The 13,456-nt window shown below is 44.0% G+C and overlaps 1 protein-coding gene across 2 annotated transcripts; it reads left to right on the forward strand.

Annotated features, from left to right (window-relative positions):
• The first annotated feature begins 340 nt into the window (after nucleotides 1-340).
• LOC123078388 (PITH domain-containing protein 1) lies at nucleotides 341-9,391 on the forward strand. 2 transcript variants are annotated; one of them, XM_044500882.1, is made up of 10 exons: nucleotides 341-597; nucleotides 748-828; nucleotides 1,648-1,697; nucleotides 5,909-5,986; nucleotides 6,089-6,146; nucleotides 6,225-6,274; nucleotides 8,517-8,625; nucleotides 8,707-8,768; nucleotides 8,970-9,030; nucleotides 9,120-9,391. In XM_044500882.1, exons 1-9 carry the CDS (start codon nucleotides 514-516, stop codon nucleotides 9,010-9,012), a joined length of 615 nt encoding a protein of 204 aa, XP_044356817.1. In that variant the 5' UTR covers nucleotides 341-513; the 3' UTR covers nucleotides 9,013-9,030; nucleotides 9,120-9,391. The 2 variants fall into 2 exon arrangements, with proteins under 2 accessions (XP_044356817.1, XP_044356815.1); XM_044500880.1 differs by having other exon boundaries at nucleotides 8,970-9,021.
• Nucleotides 9,392-13,456: the final 4,065 nt, after the last annotated feature.

The raw sequence follows: 13,456 nt of genomic DNA on the forward strand, positions 1-13,456 counted from the left end.
ATATGCGGGCAATCAAACTCTGTGCAGATGGTGGTTTGTAGTCTGTTTTTCTCAGCCAGGTCTATCTAAGAATCACATGCAATGAGCCAAAATCAATGCGGGCAACCAAACACGCCCTAGATATCTGGGCCGGTTTGGACATTTTTATGAACCGTGTTGTGTGGCTGAAAGTGCGTGATAGTCTAATTCAAATATGTGTGGCCGACTAGAGTAAACTAATAAAAAGAGAAAAAAGAAAAGAAAAGAAAAAGGGAAGGAAACAAAGAAAAGAAAGTCCAGACATTTTTGTCCGCGTTGGATCCTAAAAATGTCTAGACGGTTCGATTTTGCGGGCGGAAAAACTAAAAGGGGAAAAAGAAAGAAAAAAACCCTCAAAGCCCTAGTACTCCCCTTCGTAGACGCAGGCAGTCAGCAGCCGACCAGAAGGCAGCAGACGCAGAGCAAATCCAACAAGAACACCACTAGTGCTGCATTCGCAGCGAGCGAGGAAGAGGAAGAGGGTGAGAGAGAGGGATGGCGTGCCTGCACGATCACGAGTGTGGGGATCACAACTGCGCCGCCGATTGGTCGCTCTACAATCACATCGACATCCCCAAGGTTTCTTCCCAATCTCTCTCCGTCTCTCTCTGTAAATCAGAATCTTCGCTGTAGCCTACTGTATTTCGAGTGCAAAATCTTCTATTACTACTGCAGAAATTCGAGAAACTGTGGCTCTGAATCTTCCCCCGTTTTTTCCACAACCTGCAGGTGGTGGCTCTGAACGAATCTGTGGCCGGGAGCGTCAAATCGGTCTTCAAGTCGTGGGACCAGCGCCTCGAGACTTCCGGGGTATGTACCGAGATCCTTGAATTAGACATAACCCATCTTCTTATGAGTGTCGGTGCTTATTTTCTGCCAAATATGCCAGGAGTTAGACGTTTCTAGATAACCTGTCACTGATATAGAAACAGTTTCAGTATCGATTGCTGTGTCCCTATGTGGATTATACTCGTCTCCTTTGGTATTACATTAGAAAACGAATAGAAAATTAGCAACTTTCTGTGCATCCAGTAGGTACTATTTGTCCTTAAAAAACTATTACTGGGTACTTTTTTTATCATGCCACTAATGTCAATACTGTCATGATTACTGAGGGCTACAATTTATTTTTCACAAGTACTCCCTCCGTTCCAAAATAGATGACCCAACTTTGTACTAACTTTACAAAGTTAGTACAAAGTTGGGTCATCTATTTTGGAACGGAGGGAGTACTAGTAAAGATGTCTATAAAGCATAATTCTAGCGCATAGTAGGAAAAGGGAAATTGCCAGGACGTCTGAAATATTAAACGGGAGAAACAGTAGGCCAGCAGGTTGGTATGCACTATGCAGACATTTTGAGCTCTATGTTTTATTACCCTTTATCCTCCATGTTACACAAAATTGCCATTCTTCTGCATGCGAATTTGGATATTACTTATGTTTGTTGTATCAGCTTATCAGTCTTGACCCTAAATCCTGTAGGGTACAATGAATCAAGATCAAAATATTGATGCTGTAGCTTACAGCGTTTATTCAGTGACAAGTGATTTTTTCACTCATAACCTGTTACTTAAGTTTCTTTTCATACCTGTTACCTGCACTCTTATGAACATTCTTGCTGCACCAGGGTTTTCTGGAGAGCAATGAGGGTGACCCTGAGTTACTTGTTTTCATCCCGTAAGTAGCTTACATCACTTAATGATAATTGGATATATATCCGTGTCTTGGCTTCTTTCTTTTCCATCCCCTTCTGCTGTATAAACTTGTTATCTCCGCTGAGGAATTAACAGAAACGGTGGTAGCCCGGTTCGAAAAAAAGATATATGTGTGTGCCTGCCCCACTCGGTTTCTTAAGTTAATTACATCATTGCTTCACTTGCCTTAAACCCACACAAGCTGAATATTTTATGTCTTCAAATGCAGAATTGACAGCTTTAGTGTCTAGGACACAGAATTTGTGGTGTTACAGTTATGTAAGGCATTAGGTGGATTCTTTTAGTTCGGTCATTTCATAATTTTTAAATTTTAATCATTTGGTCATGAAGTTGTGCTTAATTGTTCTAGGCTAGTGCTTGTGGACGTGTACTGGTTAACTGTCACAAGTTGAACTATTTTATGCCTTCAAATGCAGAATCGACAGCTTTAGTGTCTACAGAAATTTGTTGTATGGGGAGTCAAGAAGTTCTCATCGAAACATCAAGAAATTGTGCTGTTACAGTTATGGAAGGCATTAGATGGATACTTTTAGTTCATTCATTTCATAATTTTAAAACTTGAATCATTTGGTTGTGCTTAATTGTTCTAGGGTAGTGCTTGTGGACATGTATTGATTTATACATGTTGTCTTCTCCCTGGACATATATATATAGATAAAAAAACTTTGTTTGCTGGTTTGGTGCCAAGCAATCATTCATTACAACTGATTTCTGTGGAACACATTTGTGCACTTTTAGTCGTTTAGGCAAGTCCTTTTTTGCACACCCTTCCATAAATTATTTCAATTATCCTGAAGGAGTCAAAAGCAACATGGAGAAATAGAAAGAGGCCAAGAAGAAAGCAATCATTCATTACAACTGATTTCTGTGGAACACATTTGTGCACTTTTAGTCATTTAGTCAAGTCCTTAGCTGTGAGTGAAGGAAGAGGTCGGGCCTATGATGAGCTTTGTTAGTGACTAGACACGGGAAGGAGAAAGGGGCATTTACAACATGGCGGAAGTCCGCCAGAGGAAGACAAGGGATCTCAACCAAGTTAAATGCATAAAGGACGAGGCAAAATGACTCCTAGTGGAAGATGAGGTCAAGAATAAAGGAGCCGTTCAAAGTTATACTAATTACCGAGGAATTAAGCTTATGAGTCATACTATGAAGCTTTGTGAGAGGGTGATTGAGCATCGCTTGAGAAGAGAGACGAACGTCACAAAAAACTAATTTGGTTTATGCCCAGGACCGTCAATAGATGTGATTTTCTTGCTACGTCAGCTTATTTAAAGATATAGGGAGCATAAAAAGGATGTACACATGGTTTTCATCGACTTGGAGAAGGCTTATGACAAGATACCTAGGATGGTCATGTGGTGGGTGCTAGAGAAACATTAAGTCCCAATAAAGTTCATTACCCTCATCAAGTATGTGTACGGTAAGTTGTGACAAATGTTCGAGCAGGTGATAGTGAGAACGACACCTCCCAATGCCATAGGACTACATCAAGGATCAACCTTGAGCCCATACATCTTTGCCTCAGTGATGGACGAGGTCAGAAAGGATATACAAGGAGATATCCCTTGAGTTCTGTTTGGATGTAGGCATTCAAGGCCTCTAAATTGCATTGGCTCCAATATTAAATCTGCATGACATTGATATCGACATTCAACCCGAATTCTGGTGTTTGTATGGTGAAAATATTGAATTGCACATTGTTGTACACGTCACTGGCCTTTCATCTTCTTCTCTTTCTCTCCAGCATGCTTTCTCCTCCATGCAAATTTAGAGCATGATTGGTTTGATGCCAAAAATTGGCATGACAACATTTGGCAAATGGCAAAATATTGGCTAGTGCTTGTTTAGTTACCAATTTCACTTGCCAACCTCACAAGAAGTTGCCAATTTTTGGCAACTTTTGATATTGCCAATTGTTGGCTTGCCAAGTATTGGCAGTGCCAAATGTTGGCATGAAACCAATTAGCCTTTTAACTTCCGTTTCCCTGCCGGAATCGACCCCTGTGACGGCCTGCACAGCCCCATGCACCACAGGCCACGAACACGAGGAGCGGTGCGGCAAGCCCCCCCCCCCCCCCCGCGCGCGAGCGTGGTGAGGATGGGCAGCGCAACCACGGTCCGCTCCACGCGCACATGTGAATGGAGTGGGAGGGGGCTGCCGCCGTGGTCCTCTAGCCAGTCTCGGCTCGTGGAGGGCTCACAGACAGGCAGGGGCAGCCATGGGGGGAAGCGGCATCCATCGCCATGTGAGGCAACAAACAGCTGCAGCTGCGGTGATTGAAAGCATGAGCAATAGGTGGTTTGGCGCACGCGTGCCGCGTCTGAGATATGGGATGAGGCGGACTACCGTGAGGAATGAGGTAGCTGACCTGCGCCAGAGAGAAGAGAGGGGGAGGGCAGAGAGGCCAACTTGTGTCTTCCCGCTTCGTGCTGCTGTCCCTCTCCTGCGCGTGGCATTTTTCTTTTTCCAGGACCGCTCCTCAAAGGGGTAAGTGGAGACTAGGGGCGAGTGCTGTCGAACTTGCCACAAAGTCAATGGGTGAGGTTCCGAATTCGGGCAAAGTGATGTGACATCCTAGTTTAATAGGATTGATAGTACTACCCATACCAATAAGGTGCATCTTCTTTTTGGGAAGCTCATCTCATAAGAACCGCTTGGTTAAGTGTGCTTGGCTTGGAGCAGTTTGGGGATATGTGTGAACGACCTGGAAGTTTCTCAGGGTGCACACGAGTGAGGACAGAGTGTGCCGGAAAGACTTGTGTTGGTTTGTGGGCCAGTCTAGAGCTCATAGTATAGCTAGGAGTAACTACTGCCAGTGCGGGAGTGGCTGGTGTGTTACAAGTGAGGCGGGTGGGGACAGCGGGCTGTTCAATATCGTGCTTCAATTCCAAGTCTTTCCGAGTCTGAATACTGTTCCAAACAAAGAAATTCGGGCTGCCCAAATGCCAATGTTTAATTCTGGGCCTCATTGCCAATATCCAAACAGTGCCTTGGTGTATGGTCTTTGCTGATGATGTGGTCCTAGTTGACGAAAGTAGGTTGGGTGTCAATAGGACATTAGAGTTGTGGAGACAAACTTCAGAGTCCAAGGGGTTTAGGCTTAGTAGGACCAAGACCGAGTATATGACTTGTGATTTTAGTGCTGTTAGGTGCGAGGAGGGAGAAGGGAGAAGTTAGTTTCGAGGGACATATAGTGCCTAAGAGGGACACCTTTCCATACTTGCGAGTTGGGACCAATGCTCCAAAGCAATGGTGGTATTGATGAGGATGTTAGCCACCGAATCAAAGCGGAGCGGATGAAGTGGTGGGAAGCATCTGGCATCCTCTGTGACAAGAAGGTCCCACATAAGCTAAAGGGTAAGTTCTATAGGACTGCAATCAGACCTGCAATGCTATATGGAGCAGAGTGTTGGCCTACTAAGAGGCAACACATCTAAGAAATGAGTGCCACTGAGATGCGCTTGCTAAGGTGGATGGGTGGCCACACAATAAAGGACCAAATTAGGAATGAGGGAATACGAGATGAGGTAGGGGTGGCACCTATTGAAGAGAAGCTTGTCCAACACCGGCCAAGGTGGTTTGGACATATCCAATGGAGCCTTCAGAAGCACCAGTAAATAGTGGTATTCTTAAGAGTAGCCAAAATACTAGGAGGGGTAGGGGGTGACCAAATTTCACATGGGAGGAAGGCAGTAAAAGAGACTTGAGGATTGGAATGTACCTAGGGATTTGGCTCTTGACAGGACTGCATGGAAATCAGCAAAACCATGTACCAGAATCTCGATTTATTTTGTTTACTTGTACTTCCTCTCTTCTCTTTTGGGTTCTCACAGCTTCTGTTAGGTTTCACCACTAGCCTACCCCAATTTGCTTGAGACAAAAGGCTTTGTTGGTGTATCCTGAAGGAGTCGGAATGCTTCATCAAGGGTCGTATGTAGACAAAGCAAGTTATCCGTGTTTTATTCTGTACTTCTGCCTCTGTCTTTATTTGCATTGAGTTCACGATCCATATATATTACATTTGGTTTGTGTTACTTTATACTGGACTATACTGGGATATATCATTTTTATGCTTGTGTTAATAGCTAAGACATGCTTTTTCTCTTGTTTCTGCTTGCAATTCTTATCAGCAATCGTTAACATGTTTCATTTGTTCCCTTTTCTTGTAGATTTACCTCAGATGTGAAGATCAAGAGCATCGCTGTCGTTGGTGGTGCTGATGGGACAAGCCCTTCAAGAATGAGAGCGTAAGTTTTAGAATTCTGGCTTTTCTCTTTCATGACTTACCCAGTTCTTTCTTCTTGAACCATAATAGCATGAAATTTATAAAGAATGTCGACTTGTCACAGATTTATCAATAGAGAAGGTATTGACTTTTCTGATGCTCAAAACATGCAGCCTGTGCAGGTATGTTTTTAGTTTGTTTATTTTCTTATCCATCCACAAGAAGAAACTCCAGCTGTAATTTGACATTGTTTGTGCCAGGAATGGGAACTGGCAGAGAATTTGCAGGGAGTTCTTGAGTATCAAACCAGGTAATTTTAGTAGTTACTTGTTCTGCTTGTGCTACTTAATACGAAGAGAAGTCCATATTTCAACCCTGAATTGTCACCAAAGTCTAAGAAACAACCCGAACTTCAAAACCGTTTACTTTACAACCCCAAATTCTCAAAATTGGACAAATATCAACCCTCCTATCCTCAAACCAGTTTTCAAGGCTGTTTTGGCCGGTGTTGAAGAGTTGACCGCCTAGTCAGCAACCAACTCAGCCGCCACGTCAGCCAGGCATCTAAACCTACTCTCTCTCTGTTCAGTCTCTCACCTTGAGCAGCGTCTCTCACCCAGCCCAGCCGCCGCCACTTGGGACGCCAGCACCCCGACCTTGACCCGCCGCCTCCAGCCCCGCCGCCGCTTCTCCCTCCACCCGACCAGATGCTTGTCACCGCTGCCCCTCCCAGCCCGCAATAGCAGTTGACCTGACGCCACCAGGCCTGAAGGGCCATACCCCTGCGCCGCCGGTGAGTGGAGGGCGGCGGCGCGGAACCACAGCCGGCCATCTAGACTCAGCAGCCCATCGCTCTTCACCTATGTCGTGCTCAGCAGGCTCACGAGCATCGGACTGGGCGCTGCGGACGAGCACGGTGAGCACCAAGCGAATTGCAACGGCGCGCACACTTGGCATGATGAGCCCACGGCCGGTAGAGGAAGGCAAGAGGACGGGACTGGAGCGTGGCGAGGCGCACGTCGCCGCTGGGGCTGAAGGCATCTCCGCCTCAAGGGAGAGCCAGGGACAGAGTTACTTTAGGGCAAAACTGGGCTTGGCCCGCCCAGGGCAGCAGAAAACAGTGAAGGCTGGGAGTAAAAGTGGCCCTTAAAGAAGTATTGTGTATAATTCCTTAGTCTGGCCCGTCCTGTCCCACCCAGCCCTTTTGATGTTGCTCGGCCATTGGGGAGGGCACATGGCGCTCTCGGAGAGGGAACACGCCGGCTCCGGCTGCCGTTGATAGAGGGGAAGAGGTGGGTGCAGGGCTCCATGGATTCAGCCGCTGGTGCATTGGTGGCCAGCAGGAGAGGGGAGTCCACGGCAGGAGCCTGTGCTCGTTGGTGGACACTAGGAGAGGGGGAGCTCCGATCCATGCCCGGGGGGGGGGGGGGGGGGCATCAGGCAGCAGGGGCGGGGTGGGGGAGCAGGGCCCAGCTCGTGTGAGGGCAGAGTGGCGGCACTGCCGTTCGCCGGCCACCAGAGAGGGTGGCGACGGGTCAGGGTCACGTACGCGGCGGCGGCAGCTGGGTGAGCCCTATGCGGCTTGGAATGGGAAGAGAGACAGGGCTGGGCATGGGCCTCGCTGATGTGGCAGCTGACTAGGCGGGTGAACTGGTCAAAACCGGCTTTGTCTGCGAAAACCGGTTCAAGGTTGAATCTTGCATGGTTTTGATAATTCAGGGTTGAAACTTAGATAGACAAATGGCTAGTTCAGGGTTGAAATATGGACGACTTCTCTCTTTGAGTTATATTGTAATAGTAGCAAAATGTTCGTGCATTGTTACGAAAGCCCCCCCACCCGCATATGGGTCGTTTAAATGTTTGTGTCTTCATAGTCTATAACTTGGTTATCTCAAAGTATACATCAGTTACATAATGGATAACAAGATGTGATGTCCTAATAAATTAATTGGCAATCTCGATGAGGGTTAACAGACCAGCATGAACTCAGATCTTTATTATAGTATAATATAAATAGTGAGTAAAGATATTCAAATTTAGCCTCTCAAATGTAAGCTTCAAATATATGTAGATGATATGCTCCATTAGATAAGATGCCTTTTACTGTTGTATAAGTTGGAGAATACCATCATATGATGTGAGGATGGCGTGTGAGGCCTCCAACACATCACACATGTCTGTGACATGTTGGATGCTATTTTCCAATTCGGCAATCTCGGAGGGGTATTAGATTTTGTGAGTAGGGTATTAGATTTTTTGAGTAGGGTTTTTGAGTCAAACATTTAATCTCAACAGTAGTCATTTTGTGAGTAGGGTATTTTTCGAGAAAACGCAAATGGCTTTTGCGTTTCATTGCATTGGAAAGAGAGGGAATTTACATCCTCCTATTAGATTTAAGTATTAGGTCACTTCTGTTTTCATGTGTTTACCGAGTTGCTTCTAATTACCAAGTTTTAAATCCTGTTATACTTTGTACTTGGAGTAGCTTGTATTGTTAGCTCTCTTTTAACTTTTTCCTCTCTTGGCCTTTTGTGTCTTGCTGTTATTGTCAGGTATTCAAGGTTCCAAGGTGTGGCCAACTTAACTCTGCATTTTCCTGACAACTTTGGTGGTGATACGACTAAGATATATTACATTGGTTTGCGTGGTGAAGCTACTCAGGTACATCGTCAAGATGTTTGTTTAGTCTGGAAATATAGCATGCAATGCTGATGTGTGACTGATCCACACCATCTACTGCAGAACAAAAGGGATGTTGTGGCCACAATTGTGTATGAAGTAATGCCCAATCCGTCTGATCACAAGTAAGCTTTGTTAAATTTTGATCTATTTCTTTGTGTTGCGATGCATCTATTCCGAAATTATTATAGAGCTGGATATTGATTTACCCGGTGCCAGCACACCATGCAAACGACTCTTCAGCACATCATTGTTGTTTCTTGATGATGCTTCTATACTCCTAAGCATCTGAGGACTTTTGTAATATCTCGCTCTTCTCTGTGCAGAACAAAATCCGAGACTGGAGGTGGTTTCTCACATGTTGAGTAGGCATGTCAGGTGAGAATGGTAACGTCTAGCGTTGTGAAGTCACGCACAGTAATACTCTGCACTTTCTGTTCGGCTGCTACCGATTTTTACTTGTTTTCCAATTGCAGTGACATGCTTCCTCGGTTGGAGAGAAACCTGACCTCTGATGAGTTCTGTATGAATAAAACCAGTCCAGCTCTTAGATTCGTAGTTTTGAGCGTAAACCAGTGTATTTGTCGGTTGTCAATGGCTCGATGATGTAACTTAACTATGTTGCCTTGTGGTTGCCTGTGGCTCGATGAGGTAACTTAACTATGTCGCCCATGTCATCAGAGTTGCTAACAAGTTACTATGATTCTACCGATCTCCAATTGGTGGTACTTTTCCTTTCTTTCATTCAGCATTGGGGTCAGGGCGTCTTCAATGTTGCAGAAACATGGGGTCTTAAACCAAAGAATAGCCTCAAACATCGGTCTTGAGCCAAAAAAATAGTCCAAGACCCACCCTCAAGCATTGTGAGAAGAGGTATTAACAACAAAATCTTAAGACAAGTTTAAGACCAAGCCACAACAAATCTTAAAGACAGTTGTAAGACAAGGCCGTCAGGAATAAAGAACTATACAATCTCTCACATGATTTGAGGGTTTAAAACTAGAAGAGAAAAAAACTGACATGTGGGCTCCTTCAAGGCCGTTGTTTTGCGTTGTGGCTGAATGAAAAACATCTGGAGCTGATAGAAACTGAGAAAAGTTTGGTAGAAGCTGCGGGAAAAGCCGCCGGAGCTAGTAGAAACCAAGAAAAGCTGGTGGAGGCTGCTTAGAAACTGAGAAAGCTACTCCCTCCGTTCATTTTCCGTTCATTTTTGTAAGTCATTTCAGACAACTTAAAATGAGCTGTTTTGCACATTGTCTGAAATATCTTCAAGGTCTTATAAAAATGAACAGAGGGAGAGTAGAAGTTGAGAAGGCCGTAAAGCTTGTTTGGCAACTACTTTTAGGATGGTTGATGAGCCTATAGGTGATGGTGAAAGCATGAACGTTGAAGATGTTATTTAACAGTGATTTATCTGGTTATGTTGTATATTACCTTAAATGACATGATTTAGTGATCTAAACGCTTTTATATTTCTTTACGAAGGGAGTAACTATCACTAGAACTAGAGACCCCATGGGTTGCTGCGGTAATTTTGATGGAAAAAATGCATAATTGATTAGCTGCTATGTAAACAACTAAAACTACTTAAAGAGACATTTTAATAGTATTCCTGATTTAAACTTTTAAAAACATTAAGAAAATATGAGGCATATAGCAGAATAATGTATAAAAGACAAAAAAAAAGATTTAGTTAAAAGAAAGTGAAGGATCAACTATACATGTATGTTCCAAGCGTTCAACATATATACCATGTCGATGAGAGCACACAATTTAGTGTGAAAATATTAACTCATGACTTACGTGCATGAACTGATGATGTAGCATGGCAGTGCTCAATATAGATGTACTAATGCAAAAAGTGATTTATAACTCACGTGCATGATTTGCTGATGTGGCACGGTTGCATGGCTAGATAAATAGGTAGTGAGTTGTAGCTATTTAGCATGGGATAATATCATACGGAAACCAACATTTGATGGAAACAATGAAATATCAACTATATTTTATGCTCCAAGCGTCCAACACACTATGTCTATGACAGCACAAAATATAATGCAAAATAAATAATTAATCGATGATTTAGATGCATGAACTGATGGTGTGGCAGTGCTGCATGGATATGCTAATGCAAAAAAAAACTTATAAGTACATGCATGGCTCATTGATGTGGCATGGTTGCATGATAAGAAAAATAGGTAATGGGCTGTGGTGCATGTCACAATTTAATGCAATGCAAAACCCACTTCGAATGCACTAATGCATGTTGCAGTAGAGGATTCTTATGCATAGATTGAACAGATGCTAGTGGATCAAGCTAGCAATCTAATGACTACGACATTTTCGATGATGTGTAAGCACGCATGCTGAGATAATTAGAAGTAGCGGGGATCTCTCTCTTAGGTATATAGGATTCCATTAACATATGCAGACATACACACAAGTCTTCGCGCACAAACTAGTCACCCTCTTTGTCATCCTCATGTCAATCGTTGTGTCTCATCAAAGCGTCTACAATGTTTTCATAAGTGACATTCATGATGACATGCTTAACTCCCAAATTAAGGCTATGAACTGGTGTAGATTGCTCAAATATAAGCAGAATTGAGACCCGATGTTGTAGGTTGGAACCACTGTTCAACATATCGGCCGATATTCCGATAAATCGCCCGATTTATCGCTTACCGTTGGCTGACCGATAACATAAATCGGCCGATATGGCGATAAATCGGCCGATATACCGATAAACTGGTCGATTTACCCCTTATCTTGGGTCGACCGATAAGTTCCCGATAAGCAATATGCCCAATGTTGGGTGGAACCCTAGTTCATGATATTTTCACACTTGGAGGCGGAAAAGGGGAAAAACATTAAGAACAACAAGATGATTCACTCAAACAAACCCAAATCACACATCCGCTAGAATGGCATACATGAGATCCACAAGTATAACATGAACAATCAAGGGAAAATAGCACAAGGTAAAGGTTCTTCTCAAATCCAAAGGAGATGAAGTCTTGATGATAGTCTTCTCCAAGAGGAGGTCTTGATATCCACTTGGGGATCTTCTCCTAGGAGGTCTTGATCTCCAAGAGGAGTGGGAGATGAGCAAAGCTCTCTCTAGATCATATCATATATTTTGCTAACCCTAACAGATGACCTAGGTATGACATATATAGGTGGCTTGAGGTGAGGGACGAGTGGAGGGGAAAACAGGCAGTCCACAACCAACTCACTATGAGAGCCTGTGCGCACGAGCTAAGTGGACCCCGTGAGCACGGTACACACCCGTTCGCACGGTACACGCCCGTGCGCACGGGGTGCTTAGCAGCTACACTAGAGGGGCCCGTGGGCACAGGGTCCTGGAGGCCCGTGCGCACGGGGTGTCTAGAAGCTCTCTGGATAGGCCATGCGCACGGGGTCGCTTGGGGGCGTCTTCTTCTTCCAGTTGCTTGCCTCCGTCTTCCTTGCGATCTGCTCGTCCTTCTTCTTGGACTTGGCGAGGCTCCTTAGCTCTATGGTGGGGGTCGTTTTCGTACCTAATGATGCATAAGGTTCCATGTTGAGGGAGCAACCAAGTCCCATCCATATTCATGTCGAGCTCAAAGAGGAGTGCGTTCACCTCGCTTTCGATGGCATGTGCACGTGCTCTTGTCATTGGTCCACTTGGTGCTTGACGAGTCGGTGTGGTGTCCATGGGGATGACCGAAGGATGCTCCGCATCACCCGACACATAGATCCTATAGGAATATTAGAGTAATCTCTCAAATCTTACAATAATCTAGCCTCACACGTATGAACATCTATATATAACCAACACAAATCTCACAATAACCTCATAGCAAGCAAACATATATGAACATCTATACAACCAACACAAATGCAGAAATCTAACCTCACATATCCTATATACCTAAAAGAATGATCCCCGCTATTTCTAATTATCTCAACGTGCGTGCTTTCACATCATCATTTTTTGTAGTCGTTAGATTTACTACCTTGATCCACCAGCATCTGTATGTTCTACGCATGAGAATTCTCTATCATGCAACATGCATTAGTGGATTTAAAATCATATTGCATTTAATTGTGACATGCACAATTTTCATGTTAAGATTATCTTTCGCTTATGCAGAAATTTCTCACATAGTTAAAATTGTAAGGACTTAATTAATGTTCTACACAATATTTAGAAATTATATATCCAATTCCGCGGCAATGTATGTGGTATCATCTAGTATAACAAACACATACGCCTCATATATGAACATCTCAACAATCTCACAATTGGATCACAGAAAATTCAGAAAACGGGGTACCTAACAGAAAATCTAGCCTCGCAACAATCTCACATCTCAACAATTTTCTATCAAAGAGAGATCTGAAGGACAGAAGTATCACCAAAGAACTAGCCATGGACAGAGGTGCGTGGAAGCTTGCTATCCATGTCTTGGATATTTAACTTGACCCTCGAATTCCTGGATATTTAACTAGCAAGTTTCACAATATGTGTCTACCTTTGCATTTCCATTTGATTGTTTCCCATGTTTCTGTTTTGTCACTAAAAATTATTTCCTTACTGCATTTCCACCTATTGCTCCAGATTATGTACTAACGGTTGCTCTCGAGGTTGGTGAACTTGTTGTTGTTGTTGTTGTTGTTGCATTTTTTCAACCGAGGGAGGTTGTTGCCCATAGTATACCTGGCCATGGGCAACCCGGCCCGGAAAAGCCTGACCCGACCCGACCGGTTCTTTCCCGCGGGCTGGGCCTAGGCCTGGAAATTGAACCCGAAGGTTAGGTCGGGCCGGGCC

The sequence above is a fragment of the Triticum aestivum genome, chromosome 3D (genome assembly GCF_018294505.1).
Source record: "Triticum aestivum cultivar Chinese Spring chromosome 3D, IWGSC CS RefSeq v2.1, whole genome shotgun sequence".
In the NCBI taxonomy this organism is placed as follows: domain Eukaryota; kingdom Viridiplantae; phylum Streptophyta; class Magnoliopsida; order Poales; family Poaceae; genus Triticum; species Triticum aestivum.

Excerpts from the sequence above, each read along its gene's own strand:
- LOC123078388 (XM_044500882.1), top strand. The coding sequence starts at position 514 with ATGGCGTGCCTGCACGATCACGAGTGTGGGGATCACAACTGCGCCGCC. Across the intron at positions 598-747 it reads ATCACATCGACATCCCCAAG|GTGGTGGCTCTGAACGAATC; the intron begins GTTTCTTCCCAA and ends CACAACCTGCAG. Across the intron at positions 5,987-6,088 it reads AGCCCTTCAAGAATGAGAGC|ATTTATCAATAGAGAAGGTA; the intron begins GTAAGTTTTAGA and ends GACTTGTCACAG.